We start from the raw sequence: 14585 nt of genomic DNA, 5'->3' as shown, positions 1-14585 counted from the left end.
TACTGAGAAATAGTGGGGTCCCTCCCCCCAGTCTGTCTATAAGAGAATGGCTGGTATTGGCCTAACTAAAGGCTCAGTCAAGACAAATTATTATTCAATGATGAGAAAATGTTCTTGCCTGCTTTCCCTCTCAAGACTTACCTACCTAGAGAATGGAACATCTTGGAACAAAATGGTAATGTGGCTTTCAAAGACGAACAAGCTCAGCCGTAGAGTGCGGAGACAGATGATTCACCTCTGCCAGTTCCCATATTGGCTGGCATTGACCGCAAGGCCGCGAGTGAAAAATGACAGGCCATGAACTTCTCTCTCAGGTATCTCTGATTCCCTGCCTTGTATGTTCTCGTCCATAGCTCTGATCCAAATCCAAGCATGGGTGGGTGGACAGTTAGTTCCATGCAGGCTGTGGTTTTTCTCATGCTAACTGTGCTTTGGAACACCACGGACACTGGCAGAAACTGGGTGGCAACATTTAACCTCAGGGGCTGGAAACTAATGGATAAATGATGCTGCCGCCTCCTTTGGGTGAGCACTTTTGGGAGGCCCTGGGATAGTCACTTCTGTTGCTCATAGCAGTAACTTCACTAGTGCACCTTGACATTGGCCTTCTGTTGTTCCTAGTTTCACTTTCCCTGCACCCTTCCTAGTAAATCATGTACCCAAGACACACACAGTCTCTCTCTGGTGCCTGCTTCAGAGAACACAAGCTAAGGCAGCTTCTTTTTAGTAACTGAACCACAACTGTCATGGCAAAAACATCAGCTTGGAAATAAAAGTTCTGATTTTCTTCATGACCAGCATTTGGCTCTGCTGCAAAGGAATTCACCTACATCTATTCACAGATATTTTGTTCTTCGTAGGTTTGTCATTATAACCTCAGACAAAGCAGTTGGGTTTATGGCACTATGAATGTTAAATGCATTTAACTGCAAACTTGAAAGACTTATTATCAATGGCAGGATCCCTTACTTCAAATGTATTTAATATGTACACGTATAGAGAATTTCCTCACATAAATTTGATTTAGTTGGGCAATATATCACTTATTGTGATATAAGAGGGCAATAATTGCACAGTCTGAGGTTTCTAACCTAAACAAATTGCAATCTAACTGTAATAACTCACATTTTTGAGGTATTGTTAGTCATTTCCTACCTTCCACAACTTTGTAAAGTAAACACAGATTACATATTTACTCTCGTTTTTGAGATGATCAAACTAGTAATCAGAGTGGTTAAAAGAGGGAGCTGGTATTCGTCAGGAGAGACCTAGGGTCTTCCCTCCAGGACTGTAAGACTGTCAAAACCCACACAGTCACAGCAAAGGAGAGCAGGTTGGGCAACCTGGTGAAGTTAAGAGATCTGTAGTTGTGGAGGAAACTTTTCACTCACTGTTTCATTTAGCAGGTGTTTGCTGAGTACTTTTAATATGCCGCACTGTATAAGGCCCTCTAGGTACACTGGACATGGGGAGGAACTTGCTAAGAGAAGTCAGACCCTGATAGAGACAGAAACCTATAATAGAATTACCATCACCATCAGGGGATATGGCTATGAGGATGGACCAATGGAGCAATGATTCGCAAACTGATCAGTCCTGCCAATTTTAATAGCCTGTCAACCAAAGGGGCAATCTTTTTTTTTTTAGATTTTTATTCATTTATTTGACAGACAGAGATCACAAGTACACAGAGAGGCAGGCAGAGAGGGGAGGGGGAAGCAGGCTCCTCGCCAAGCATGGATCCCGATGCAGGGCTCGATCTCAGCACTCTGGGATCATGACCTGAGCCGAAGGCAGAGGCTTTAAACCACTGAGCCACCCAGGCGCCCCGGGGCAATCATTTTTAAACCTGCCGGTCAACTCACTTAATTAGATAATTTGACCAACATCCAGTATTCAGATGAATGCAAAATCGATAGATGCAGTAAAATTCATTGATTTGGTGAACATTTTTTCCTTAAATGGAGTGGTCATTTGATCTGGAAAGTTGCTTTTAGAATGTTCCAGAATTACTTTGAGTGTAAGGGTCATTATTCCACCTCAGCACCTAGGTGACTCCTAAGGCAGCAGATTACCTTCTTTGTAGCTCATCTGGAGGAAATAAATAATGATGACTTGATCTTCTTTAGGGGTTTCATGAGTCAGCACCTAAAGCCTATTATTTCTTCTACTGACAGAGCTTTAAACATTCTGGGTCTTGGAAAAGAAGATAAGGAGGCTACCTCCCAGATTTTATCAGCCACTCTTCTACAATAGTTTCCCAACATTTTCTTTGAAGAGTAAGAAAAACAATACTGTTACTCCCTGTCACCTGTTTACTGAAGTAACTGAATTCTGAGGCATTTCAGCTCTTTTAAGCCTGGATTGAAAATTCCTATCAGGTTTCAGACTGTCATGCATTCCTAGGTCAAGAGCAGCTTGCTGTGCAAAGGTCAGCTTTACAATTTTACCTGGCTTTATCCCCACTCCTACATCCTTTAGTAAAAAGTGTATTACTTTGAAGTTGAAGGTTGCATTCAAGCAGGCAGAGCAGCTTCACTCCCACCCTAAGATGGAACAGATAATGGATTCTACAAAGCAGGTGTCCAACTGACCAAGGTCACCAAACAATGACTCAGTGTACATATCCAAATTGCAGTTGTGGACAAACTCAGCACATGACAGGTGCAGTTGATGAGTGTCCTTTTGTCTAGCTGTCACAGTGGTCTGAGGACACAGAACAAATCAAATGAAGAAGCTCGTGCCTGCCTTAGAAGGTTATGTCTTCACTAATCCGAGCAACCAGCAGGCTGGCAGGACTTGGTGCAAATTTCTGCACTGGTGTGTTTTGATGATTTTCTTTCTCAGGAGCTATTTGTTCAGGGGGGGGGGGGAAGGAAAGAAGAATGATGAAGTCAGGTTTCTCCTGACATTTCTAAGGATGAATACTTGTGAAGGACAAGCAGGCAATCTCTCCTTAGAAACAGTCAATCCAAAGAACCTGTAAAGTCCTTCAGAGTTGCAAATAGAAGATTACAACTTCAAGAAAAACATGAAGAAGAAAATCATAAGACTGTGTTCCTGGGAAAGAACAGGAATTATAACCAATATGCTACAAGTTCATGGTTCCCAGCATTGTGTATTGAAGCTTCAGTTTGAGACAATGTCTGAAAGTCAAAGTCAAAGGCATCAAATACATGCAAGGTGTGAATGACTAAAGTAACAAAAAATGGGTTAAACTAGGATTTTTTAAAAATAAAGTTGAGGGGCGCCTCGGTGGCTCAGTGGGTTAAAGCCTCTGTCTTCAGCTCAGGTCATGATCCCAGGGTCCTGGGATCGAGGACCACATTGGGCTCTCTGATCAGCAGGGAGCCTGCCTCCCCCTCTCTCTCTGCCTGCCTCTCTGCCTACTTGGAATCTCTCTCTCTCTGTGTCAAATAAATAAATAGAAAATCTTTAAAAAAAATAAAGTTGATAAGATAAAGAGTTTAAGAAATACCCTTGAATTATAGAGGGCTAGGGTACATATATTAAAATAGTTTATAGCACTTTTTCTGATTTCATAGGCAAAAAGCCCAACATAAGCTTAAATGCTCTAAAAGTGGGTGAATATAAACTTCAGTTGCTTTATATTTTCAATATAATGAAGAGATCAGCAAACATTTCTCTCAAGGGCCATATTGGGAGAAAGAAATAATAATAACCCTTGAATGACTAAGAACACAGTGAACCTGTTAACATAGGTTCACAGAATTTTCCCCCTTTCACTACTGTGAAGGCTGAAGTGACTTGAAGCCATCTTTTAACTATTGATTCAGTCCTCTTGTTACTTTCCCACAGTGCCTGTAACACTCTGAGTATCAAAAAAAGGCCTCCAGAAAGTTCAGTCCTCCAGAGCTTGCTAATTTCTCCTCTCTCCAGGGTCAGTGTAGCAATAGTTGTGTGGGAATGCTTGCCCTCTGTGCTAAAAGAACAAGCTATAGCCTCTCCTCCTTTTCTGAAGGTACAGTTGGCCAAGAAATATGTTTGAGCACCTATGGTATGCCAGACATTGTTCTAGTTGCTGGGACACAGAGTGCCTGAGTCCTCACCTTCTTGGGACTTTTATACTAGTAGGGGGAGACAATCAACGAGCATCAAATAACGAAATCACTCATATCGGGGTCTCATAAAAGTTAGGAAGAAAATAATATAGGATGACATAATAAAACATAACTTTCTCTGGCAACTTAAGGTGGGAACTGAGGTAGGCCAGGTTTTTCAGGAAGGCCAATAGCAGGGGCTCATCAAGCAGGAAGATCCTTGAAGTAGCAATCGCAGTACCCCAAGTAGTAGCTTGAACATGGGAAATGGCGAATGATGACATGGACAATAAGATAACATTTCCAAGATATATTATCGTTGTAAACCAGATGACCCATGCAGTGTTTTGAGTCTGGGCCAAGATATGTGGACACACAGAAGAAAAAGAGCTTCTGGGTGGAGACTGAGGAGGGGCTTCCCTAGGAGAGATGGAGTAATGGCAATATGGGTCTAATATCACCTAGCCCTTAAGTTATCCCACATGATATTAAAAGGTGGGGGGGGGTAAAGATTGATAGATCTCCCATTTGTCATGTACCAGCCAAATGTTTTACAGGAGTAACTCATGTATGAGGATTATCTCACTACGTCCACTATTGTCCTTTACAAGTAAGGAAACTGAGGCACAGGTGGCTTAAAGAACTGTCCTGGGAAAAGCTAAATAATGTCCCCCCAATGATGTCCGTATTCTAATACTCAGAACATGCGACTGTATTATCTCACATGGTAAGCAACCTTGCAGATGTAATTTAATTACAAAGTTTGAGATGGGGAGACTATTCTGGATTATGTGGCTTTGCCCAGTGTAATTATAAGGGTATTTAAAAGAGTGGGAACGGAGATGGAAACAGAGGTAAGAGTGATGTGGCCAGGAGCCAAGGAATACAGGCAGCTTGTAGATGTCGGAAAAGGCAAGAAAATAGATCCTCCCCTGGAGCTTCCAGAAGGAATGTCACCTTGGTTTTAGCCCAGTGAAACTGATTTCAGACCACTGGCCTCCAGAACTGTAACATAATAAAGTTGTGTTGCCTAAAGCCACTAGATTTGTGGTGATTTGTTACAGCACCAGTAGGAGACCAATACATTACCCAAGGCCACAGAGTTACAAAGTGTCAGGGCCAGAATTAAAATTGAGGCAATCTGGTGTCAGTGGTGGAGACTTAACCTCCGTGTGGTAGGGTCTCTCACACACAGAATAAAATTTCAGGTTGAACGCAAATCAGTGTCTGCTAGGTATTCCTCTTATGCTCAGAATTTGAGGTCCCAGAGAAACTCCAAAAGGAGAACAATAATCCCAGACCAGCTGGTATACATTAATCTTCAGTCCTGGACCCACGAAATCACTAAACAAACCTCCCATTTTAGAGATGAAGAATTTGAGGACTAAAGGGTTGTGGTTTTGAAGTTAAGCCGCTGGTTGATGAAACAGTTACACAAGGGGGGCAGGTGGTAATGTGGAAGGACCCGGATCTCGGTTTCTCTACAGAACACAAGAAAGGAGGCTGTGTGGTAAGTAAGGATCAAAGGAGCCAGGCTTCCTGAAACCTGTGTTTTTCATTATTCAGTTAGGAGGGGTGAGAGAAGAAATGTTAATTATACAACTACCCAAGGTAGCACCTCTAGAAGAATCTGAAGTTCTCACTGTAGCAACCTCTTAGCCCTTGTGATGATTATATCCCCACATATTAGCCACTTTTACATCCTGGTCACTCATGCTCTTTAATACATAAAGCGGGTGCTCGTGAATATCAATTGAATTAAACAAAACGCTTTTGACAGCATCCTTAAACCAGTGCTTTTCAAAATTTAAAGTGCATGCAAATTCCCTAGGGGCTGCATTAAAATGCAGATTCAGAGTCAGAAGGTCTGGCTAGGAACTGAGACTAGGCGTTTCTAGCAAGTTACCATGTAATGCTCATACCGCTGGTCCGTGGTCTGTACTTCTCAAGTTCCATGAAAATCAGACTTCCCTACCCATATGCAAAATATGTCATACAAAGTTTGATCACTTAATGAAAGTATTCAAAGATGGCACAAGTAGATTTTCCCCCTTTTATTAGGCACCCCAGCCCTTCCAATTAGGGAGCAAATTAGATGCCAGGTTTCAATGGAAAGAGTTGGAACAGTGCCCCAAACACCTGCTACCTGCACTCTGCTCTGTCTTCCAGAGGCAGGAAAGGGTGCAATGAGAGGAAAGGAGAAAGTGTTCGAGAGCTCCGGTGCCTCCGTTCCTCCTCCATTCTCAGCCTTTAAGGACCATCCGTCCCTTTTGAGCCGCTGAGGTCAAGGGCGAACACACCGGAGCACAGCGCCGCGCCCCCCTCTGCGCCCTTGCCCTGGCGGAGACGGCCGACGCGCGTGCGTGCGCGCTTGGTATAAATAGATCCCAGGCGGCCGCCACCGGACAGAGCTGGGTTCCGGGCACCGAGGGCCATGGCGGGCGAGGACCACCAGTGGCAAGGCAGCATCCTCTACAACATGCTCATGAGCGCGAAGCAGACGCACGCGGCCCCGGAGGCGCCCGAGGCGCGGCTGGGGGGCGCGTGCTGGGGCTGCTCCTGCGGCTCGGAGCCCCCTGTGGGCAGAGAGGGGCTGCCGGGTGGGCGGGCAGTGACGCTCGTGTACCGCTGCTGCTTTTGCGGCGAAGACCACCCGCGGCAGGGCAGCATCCTCTACAACATGCTCACGAGCGCAAAGCAGACGGACGCGGCCCCGGAGGCGTCCGAGGCGCGGCTGGGGGGCGCGTGCTGGGGCTGCTCCTGCGGCTCGGAGCCCCCTGTGGGCAGAGAGGAGCTGTCTGCGGGGCGGACCGTGGCGCTTATGTACCGCTGCTGCTTTTGCGGTGAAGACCACCCTCGCCAAGGCAGCATCCTCTATAGCTTGCTCACGAGCGCAAAGCAGACGCACGTGGCGCAAGAAGCTCCCGAGGCGCGGCCGGGGAGCGCGTGGTGGAACCGCTCCCATGGCGCCCAGGGCCTGGGGGGCAGAGAGGAGCTGCCGGGCGGGCAGGCAGTGGCGCTCCTGTACCGCTGCTGCTTTTGCGGGGAAGACCACCTGAGCCAGGGCGGCATCTTCCCCCACTTGCCCACGAGCGCAAAGGAGACCCAAGGAGCTCCCGAGACGCAGCCTGCGGCCCCTTGGTGGGACCCCCCGTGTGGCGCGCAGCGGCGGGTGGCCCTCAGGAGTCCACAGGTGGTCTGCGAGGCAGCCGCGGCCGGCCTGCTGAAGACGCTGCGCTTTGTCAAGTACTTACCCTGCTTCCAGGTGCTCCCTCTGGATCAGCAGCTGGTGTTGGTGCGCAACTGCTGGGCGTCGCTGCTCCTGCTCGAGCTGGCCCAGGACCACCTGAACTTTGAGACGGTGGAGACCTCGGAGCCCAGTCTGCTGCAGAAGATCCTCACCACCAGGCGGCGGGAGACCGGCGGCGACGAGCCGCCGCCTCTGCCCCCGCGGCAGCCACCGTTGGTATCACAGCCCGAAGCCGGGCATTTGCCTTCGGCGGCTGAAGTCCAAACCATCAAGTGCTTCCTTGCCAAGTGCTGGAGCCTGGATATCAGTACCAAGGAGTACGCCTACCTCAAGGGAACCGTGCTCTTTAATCCGGGTAAGGCCGCGGCCTCGGGCACAGGCTTTTCTCTGTTCAGAAAAAAACAGTGACTCAGGCACTGAAGAGTTTTCGGTGGTCAGGGGAGTGTCGGGGCACCAGCGAAGAATCACAAGTAATTCCGCAGAGTTGGGGGAACTCCAGAAAGCACTCCTTGTGGGTGGGCTGCTGCCAGACACTCAGCGGAGAGCATGGGGGATTGTTTGACGAGGTTTATTACTTCTCTCTCTACCTCTTTCTGCTACTAAGGAAAAGTTGGTGCCATCCGGGCACGGGGCTGGTCCTTCTCTAGTCCTTTAAATCCAGTAGTACAACTATATAAAAAAAAAAGTTTGTGTTCACTGCAAATTCTGCAACGTCTTTCTGAGACTGAGTTCTGAAATTTACTAGAACTTTTTGTTGGAGGAAATCTGTTCAGGTTGATAAGAAACATTTGTTAAGGAGTCCTAGACCATCCCCCCAACACACACACTGTCATACAGGACACCGGACTTTGCCTTTCAAGGGTCTGCCTCTGAATGATCATTTTTATGGTCCTAAGCAGCTGGACTATGTCATTCTCCAAGTGTCTGTATCAGGGTAGCAAGGGGGCAGGGAAAAGACGCTAGGGACTGCCAGCAGGAGCACTGTCCATTAGAGCTTGCAGAGAAGGTAGGGACCTCCTAATCAAGCCCCTCTGCCCTTCACCCTCACTCCACCCCATCTGCAGATTAGGTAGCCTAGTCCCAAATGACTTTCCTCCACCGTAATGGCCAGTGAGTCATGGAGCATGGGTCTCCTTGCCACCACGGGATGTCTGCTGCGACACACTTTCAGGTTGTCTGTTAGGTGCTGGACACTGTGCCACAGAGTCCACCCAGATAATGAGAGAACATCTCCATGGACCATCCAGCACCTTTTCTTGAGTATGTCCCATTACTAGCATTGTCTTTGACCAGAGTCCCTCCAAAAGGGTCACAAGCGGGCACAAAGTTTCCAGGCACCTTAAGCTGGGATAGTTTTTTAAAATGCTCCCTCCACACCTTTTTTTTTTCTCCTAATACCAGAAGTCTCCGGTTATGTCCTGACTGCATTTTTTCAAAGTGTATAGAGCAGTATTTAATAGGATGATATTTCATTCAGAACTCACATTTGAAGACCTAGAGCCCTCAGCTCATTCCAGTGATCATTGTAGGTCACCTTTATATCATTGTTTTCCAAATTTGCCTGTGCATAGTGGGTAGGGAGCACTTGTTTAAAGTCTTACCAGGCTCCTCCCTGGAGGTTCTGTTTGGTAGCCGTGGTCCAGAGTCTGAAAATCTGCGTTTGTCGTAAGTGCCCAAGGTGATTCTTAAGATCATTTGGAATACAGTGTTTTCTTGCTCCTTCAGCCAGTGTTCTTAAACATCTCCCATGGACCCCGTTCTGTTGGAATACAAAAGAAAAGCAGGGGCTCAGCTTCCAGAACTTTACATTCCACTGGTTTGCCTCTTCCCCTCCACTCTGCTTAGCATACTTTGGTCACACACATGCATCTCTCTGCTTCTCTGAATGCTCTCACTGTGAATTTAATCAGCTAAGCTGAGTGTGTTTTAGACACAAATGCACCTGCTAGGCGTGTGGCCTTTCTTTGACGTTTATCCTTTTGTATTCTCTGATGTTTATGTGTAAACATTATTTTTATTATTGTGGAGTCCTTCTCTTCACATTATGTCTTTCCTGAATTTACTTTATGGGCCTGCCTTTTGTGGGGGGTGGGGCAAGACAGTGGGAAAAGAGGGTGTGTTATGAAAACAGAGGAAAGGGATGGGGAGTTCACAAGATGGCGTTCTAAGGAGCCATGAATCTAGACCTAGAGGTCAAATTCCTGGTAGAGATTGATGCAAGCCTCCTCTTCTCCTCATCAATGGAATTCAAACAATAAAACGGGATCTCAAGTCTGGATAATGAGTGTAGGTAGTAGGGGATTATTAATGTGTGGAGCGGGGTAATCAGAAATGAAATCTGGAGCACAGATATGGCCTATGGCCTACTTTCCTTCTCCTTTTATCAGACCTATTTGCCTATGATAGGAATGACTTGCCTGTTACTATTACTATTTTTTTTTTAAAGAATGCAGGCTGGTCCTGCTACTCTGTTGGTCACCATGGTGCTTTTGAAATACTTCACTGCTAAGTGTGTAAACCTGGCGATTCACAGACCTGTAAACCTGGGGATAAAAATACATTATATGTTTATAAAAAATTAAAAAATTAATAAATGAAATACTTCACTGCTAGATTCTGTAAGAAAGGGAAGGAAAGTGATTGCATCATCACTGATGTCCCTTAAACAGCATAGTAAATTGTTAATGAGTTCAATACAAGTTAAAGAACTTTACAATAATATTACTGTCATGCAGGATCAAAGGACTTTTAAAAGCAGCCTCCTCTTAACACCGTCTTTATAAAATTTACAGGTACATTATCTTTCCTACATTGTATTTCATTCACTTTTACCAGGGTTATCACATAATACTGCAAGAAAGTCAGGCATTCCCTGTTTGAAAAGTTACTTTTGAACCATCTTGAAATTGATGATGTTTGCATGTTTACTTTTTAATGCCTGTATGACAGTGCTTTTAAAGACCTCTTTCTTCAGTATTTTTTAAAAGATGCTTTTGCAATATTCATTAAAATCAGTTTTTTTTAAATCTCTCCCAACACAGAAATCATGGTACAATGAGCTAAATGGCTAGTGTTATCTCTTAAATTACTATGGGACTCAAGACTAAAATCAGCCTGTCAGCAAACAATTAGAATGAGACTCATGAGTCACTGTGGCTGTGAAGTTTAAACCCAGCAGCTGGGTAATCATGGGATTAGTAGGAAATTCAAGGGAAGATGGTGAAATACTTGTCATCTGGCAAAACCTGTAGTCATTTTACAATGGCCTGTTTCCCACAGGTAAAATGTCAAGGGCTCACTTCTTGAGATAATCTTAATGTCTTCCTATTTCTACAGTGAACTGGAGCCATAATTCATTAAATGATATTCTCCTGTCACAGTGAATAAGTGAGCATGTGCTGGCCCAGGGCCAGCAGTTTTTACACGTGAGGATACAAACAGTGACGATAACCTTCATTCTCAGAAGCAGTGCTTCTGAAAACTTAGAACTGGTTTGGCATTTTATCCTTGTCCCAGAAAGCCCTTTTAAGCAGGAAGCTTAAACTCTTGTTTAATGTGGGAAGGGGCACAAACGGACATACTTAAGTGAGCTAAGAATGCCGAGTGAGCTGTTGACAATAAAGGGACTCTTCTGCCTTTTGCTCCTCCAGGCCTGCCAGGCCTTCAGTGCGTGAAGTACATTCAGGGACTCCAGTGGGGAACTCAGCAGATACTCATCGACCACATCAGGATGACGCACAGGAGGCACCAAGCCAGACTCACCGAACTGAATAGTGTCCTGTTCCTGCTGAGATTCATCAATGCCAACGTCATCGTGGAACTGTTCTTCAGGCCCATCATTGGTTCGGTTAGCATGGATGATATGATACTGGAGATGCTTTGTGCGAAGTTATGAAGGCATGGGGGCCACACAGGTGCAGCTGACCATGTAAGAAAAAGGAACCAGGGGCAGAAGTGTTAAAAAAAAAATACAAATAAACTTTCTTATTTTTATACGTATACTTTTGTATTCAATTAAAGAAAAACTTTAGCTGTAGACAATTAGCAAATCCTTTGCTCCATACCGTTTCATGGTGGAGAAACACATGTGTCACAGGTAACACATCTCCATACATCTCCAAGGAAAGAGCTGACTACTGCTCTAATGAGCTATTATCCTACCTTTAGTGATTCCACTGAACCTGCTAAAGTCACATTTGTAATATTAAATCATAATGTTGCAATATTGACCACTAACTTGATTGTAAAAAATTTCAGAGCTTAAGCTGGGCTTCAAAAAATATCAAAAACCCAGCCAACATCAACAGAAATTAAGTTATATTTGTAGGTGGCATCAGGACATTATTATTGCATGCCAGGGTTGGCAAGGGCTGACTCGGCTCTACACTTCTGCTTCCATTTCCCTTATGGAAGACTGTCCTTGGAACAACTGAACTTAAGTGGCCATCTGGGATCACAGAAATACCTGAAAGTGACCTCAGATTTTCAGAAATTCAGTCTGACACTTCATATAATAAAGTTCAACAAGAAACTTGTATAAAAGAGCATTGTACTTGTAGAAGGCTCAGCATGAATATAAACCCCTAGTGGTATCTCACCATTTAGATACATATGTAACTATCACATTGAAGAAGCATCGCATAAAGTGACTTTATTGTTGACTCTTGCTGCCCCAGTACATGTAACATGTAGAACAAGGTCTTCCTTCTCCCTGGATAGAGCTTTGGGCACCAAATGTTTATTCACTTCTAGGTAATAAATTGCCCATAGTGATTAATACATCTAAGTCCAGGGTAGTAACCCAATGCAGGAAGTCTTCAACTTATGTGCAGACCCCTTAGGCAGCCTGGTGAGTGCCTGGACATCTCAGAATCAGTCTTTCAGAATAATACAGCAAATAAAATACTCAGGATTACAAAAGACATGAATTATGTCAGAATAATAAAAATGTCCAATTTTAAAAATAATTTAAAATGTATCCTGTATATGCTTCCTTATCAATACATTAAGTAACAAACTAGTGGCAAGTCTAATATCTACCTTCATTTCAAAACAGTCATCAATATAATTGAAATTTCAAAATAACCTACAACATCTACAATATGAAAAGAAAATACAACATTTCTGTTGGAGACTGTAATGGGAGATCCCAAGTTCACCACACATTTCAGATTTGCTAGAAGCTCTCATGGGACACAGCATACAGTTGTGTTCAGGACTGAGACTTATTATAGTGATGTGGTAAGGAAATATAGCCTGATCATAAGGAGGAAGGCACAAGCAGTGTCTGGAAGAATGTGCAAGGGGCTCTTTGCTCTCCCCCTCTCATGAAGGGTCATGCAGAACACACTCTTCCTCAGCAATGAAAATTCAGCAGCATGTGATATTTCTGCCCAGGGAGGCTCTTTGAGACTCAGAGTGTAGGCTTTTTATTGGGGCCTACTCACATAGACACCTTTCACCAAGCACGTACCAAAATTCCAAACACACAGAAAGAAAGCAAATGCTTGATATAAACCCCACTGTTTGCACATTCTAGGCCCAGGGAGTCACTCCTACGAGTTAGGGAAGGGCAGGAACACTTCACAAAGGCAGGTTCCCAGATGTCAGCCAAGGGTCAGCCTTGCTCAGAGGCCATGCTAAGGATAGCTGTCTCACTCTTGCTGTGCTAACTTGTCTGCATAAACCACTCCCTTGGCCCATGGCCAAGGTGTCTTTACAGAATTATCAGTAGGACTATGCAACAGGATGAGGCCAACCTACAGTTCACATATGCCTTTTGGGGGTTCTGGACTTATCCAGTTAAAACACAGACCATGAACCATAAAGCGCTGTCTTATAAAGCCAGGGGGCTTCCTTCATAACTTCATGTATGAATCTTTTTATTTTTTTAAAGTCGGGCCTGAGGGATCAACTCTGGCCCAGCACAGCCTGACAAGTAAAATGAAGCTGTCCCTAAGCCTTCTAGGGCTGAGGCAGTGTCCTGATGGTCAGGGCACACATCCAAGAAATACGGTCCCTGAGGGTACATGTGTCCCCAGAAACAAAGAGTTTACAAAGTTCAGGCACCCCACGCAGGCCAGGCATTGGTCATGCAGTATGTGCTAACAGCTGCCCCCATTGTGGCTTCCCTGTGTGGTTCCTCCTGCCTCAGGGTTCTCAGTGGTTTCTTTCAGAGGAAGTGCCTGATGTGGTCAGTTCCGAAGAGTTTTGTCAGCAATGCTAGTCCACAACCTGCTGAGTGTGGAGGGCTCATGGAGGCACTCTGCGGGGACCGGGCAGGACCCCGCAGCTCAGTGTCCCATTGCCACAAGCGGCCTGGGCTTGGCAATCCTCCGGAATCCGAAGGGCTCAGGGAAGCTGGCACTGGCTGCGTGGTTTTCCTTCAGGAAGAGGGAAGAGCTTCTGGGAGCAGTTCTGGAAATCCAAGATCATTAATGCCCCACCTCCACCCCTGTGCCTCCCCATGTATCAAGGTTTTGTTGTTGCAACATCAGTGTGCCGCACTCACTAATCCTAGCTTTACAATTTCTCATAATCATTTTTCTCTCTATTTCTTTTGCCCAGACATTTCATCTGGAAGGGCTGTGTGCAAGAGGGACACAAGCATTTCACAGAACAACATTTTTCATACTACTTAACCAGCAAGACACATCATATTCAGGAAGTGGCCAGGGCAAAGAAATGGTCAGGGTGAAACCCTGATTTTTCAATATTTTTTTAAATGAGTTTACATAACCTCTCCTCTCTCCAGACTTCTTGTCCTGATCATTTTTCCAGTGAGCAGCCTAGAAAAGATCAATTCCTTTCTGGAGACAGTTGCCCTGAACGATCGAAGTGCCTTACTAAGGTGTGTACAACATAAGAAAGGTGATGGGGTAGAGTCGGGCTGTCAAGCCATTGTTGCAAATCCCAACTAATCTGGAAAGCAGAATACAGGCAACAGCAGTGACACATCCCACCCTCCCAGGGGTTCCAGAGTGTGATCTGTCAGAGATGGGCAGAGGGTCACTCTCCGCCAGCGTGCAGCTTTCAACGGGAATCACAGGTTAGGAAGGCAGTCAGGCTCCTCATCAGAAACATGGAGTCCTCCTGCAGCTGGCATTTTATACGGCCTCATTCAAGAACAAGCCCTTTCCTTAGACATCCACAAGTGACCCAGCGGGTCTAGCCAGCATCCATCACATTTTCATAACTACAACCCCATAGAGGGGTGTCCTACATTTCCAGCCATCCCAGAGTCTGACATCTGTTCCTTGAGCCTGTGTCTGCTT

General features: G+C 45.3%; 1 protein-coding gene across 1 annotated transcript; it reads left to right on the top strand.

The window, feature by feature from the left end:
- Positions 1–6495: 6495 nt before the first annotated feature.
- On the top strand, positions 6496–11309 carry NR0B1 (nuclear receptor subfamily 0 group B member 1; the record flags this gene model as incomplete). The annotated part of the gene is made up of 2 exons (XM_080795277.1): positions 6496–7666; positions 10962–11309. 2 exons carry the CDS (start codon positions 6496–6498, stop codon positions 11204–11206), a joined length of 1416 nt encoding a protein of 471 aa, XP_080651403.1. The 3' UTR covers positions 11207–11309.
- Positions 11310–14585: the final 3276 nt, after the last annotated feature.

The sequence above is a fragment of the Martes martes genome (genome assembly GCF_963455335.1).
Source record: "Martes martes genome assembly, chromosome: X".
NCBI classification, from domain to species: domain Eukaryota; kingdom Metazoa; phylum Chordata; class Mammalia; order Carnivora; family Mustelidae; genus Martes; species Martes martes.
The sequence above is the reverse complement of the archived record's forward strand: the minus strand, read 5'-3'. Positions and strand labels throughout refer to the sequence as shown.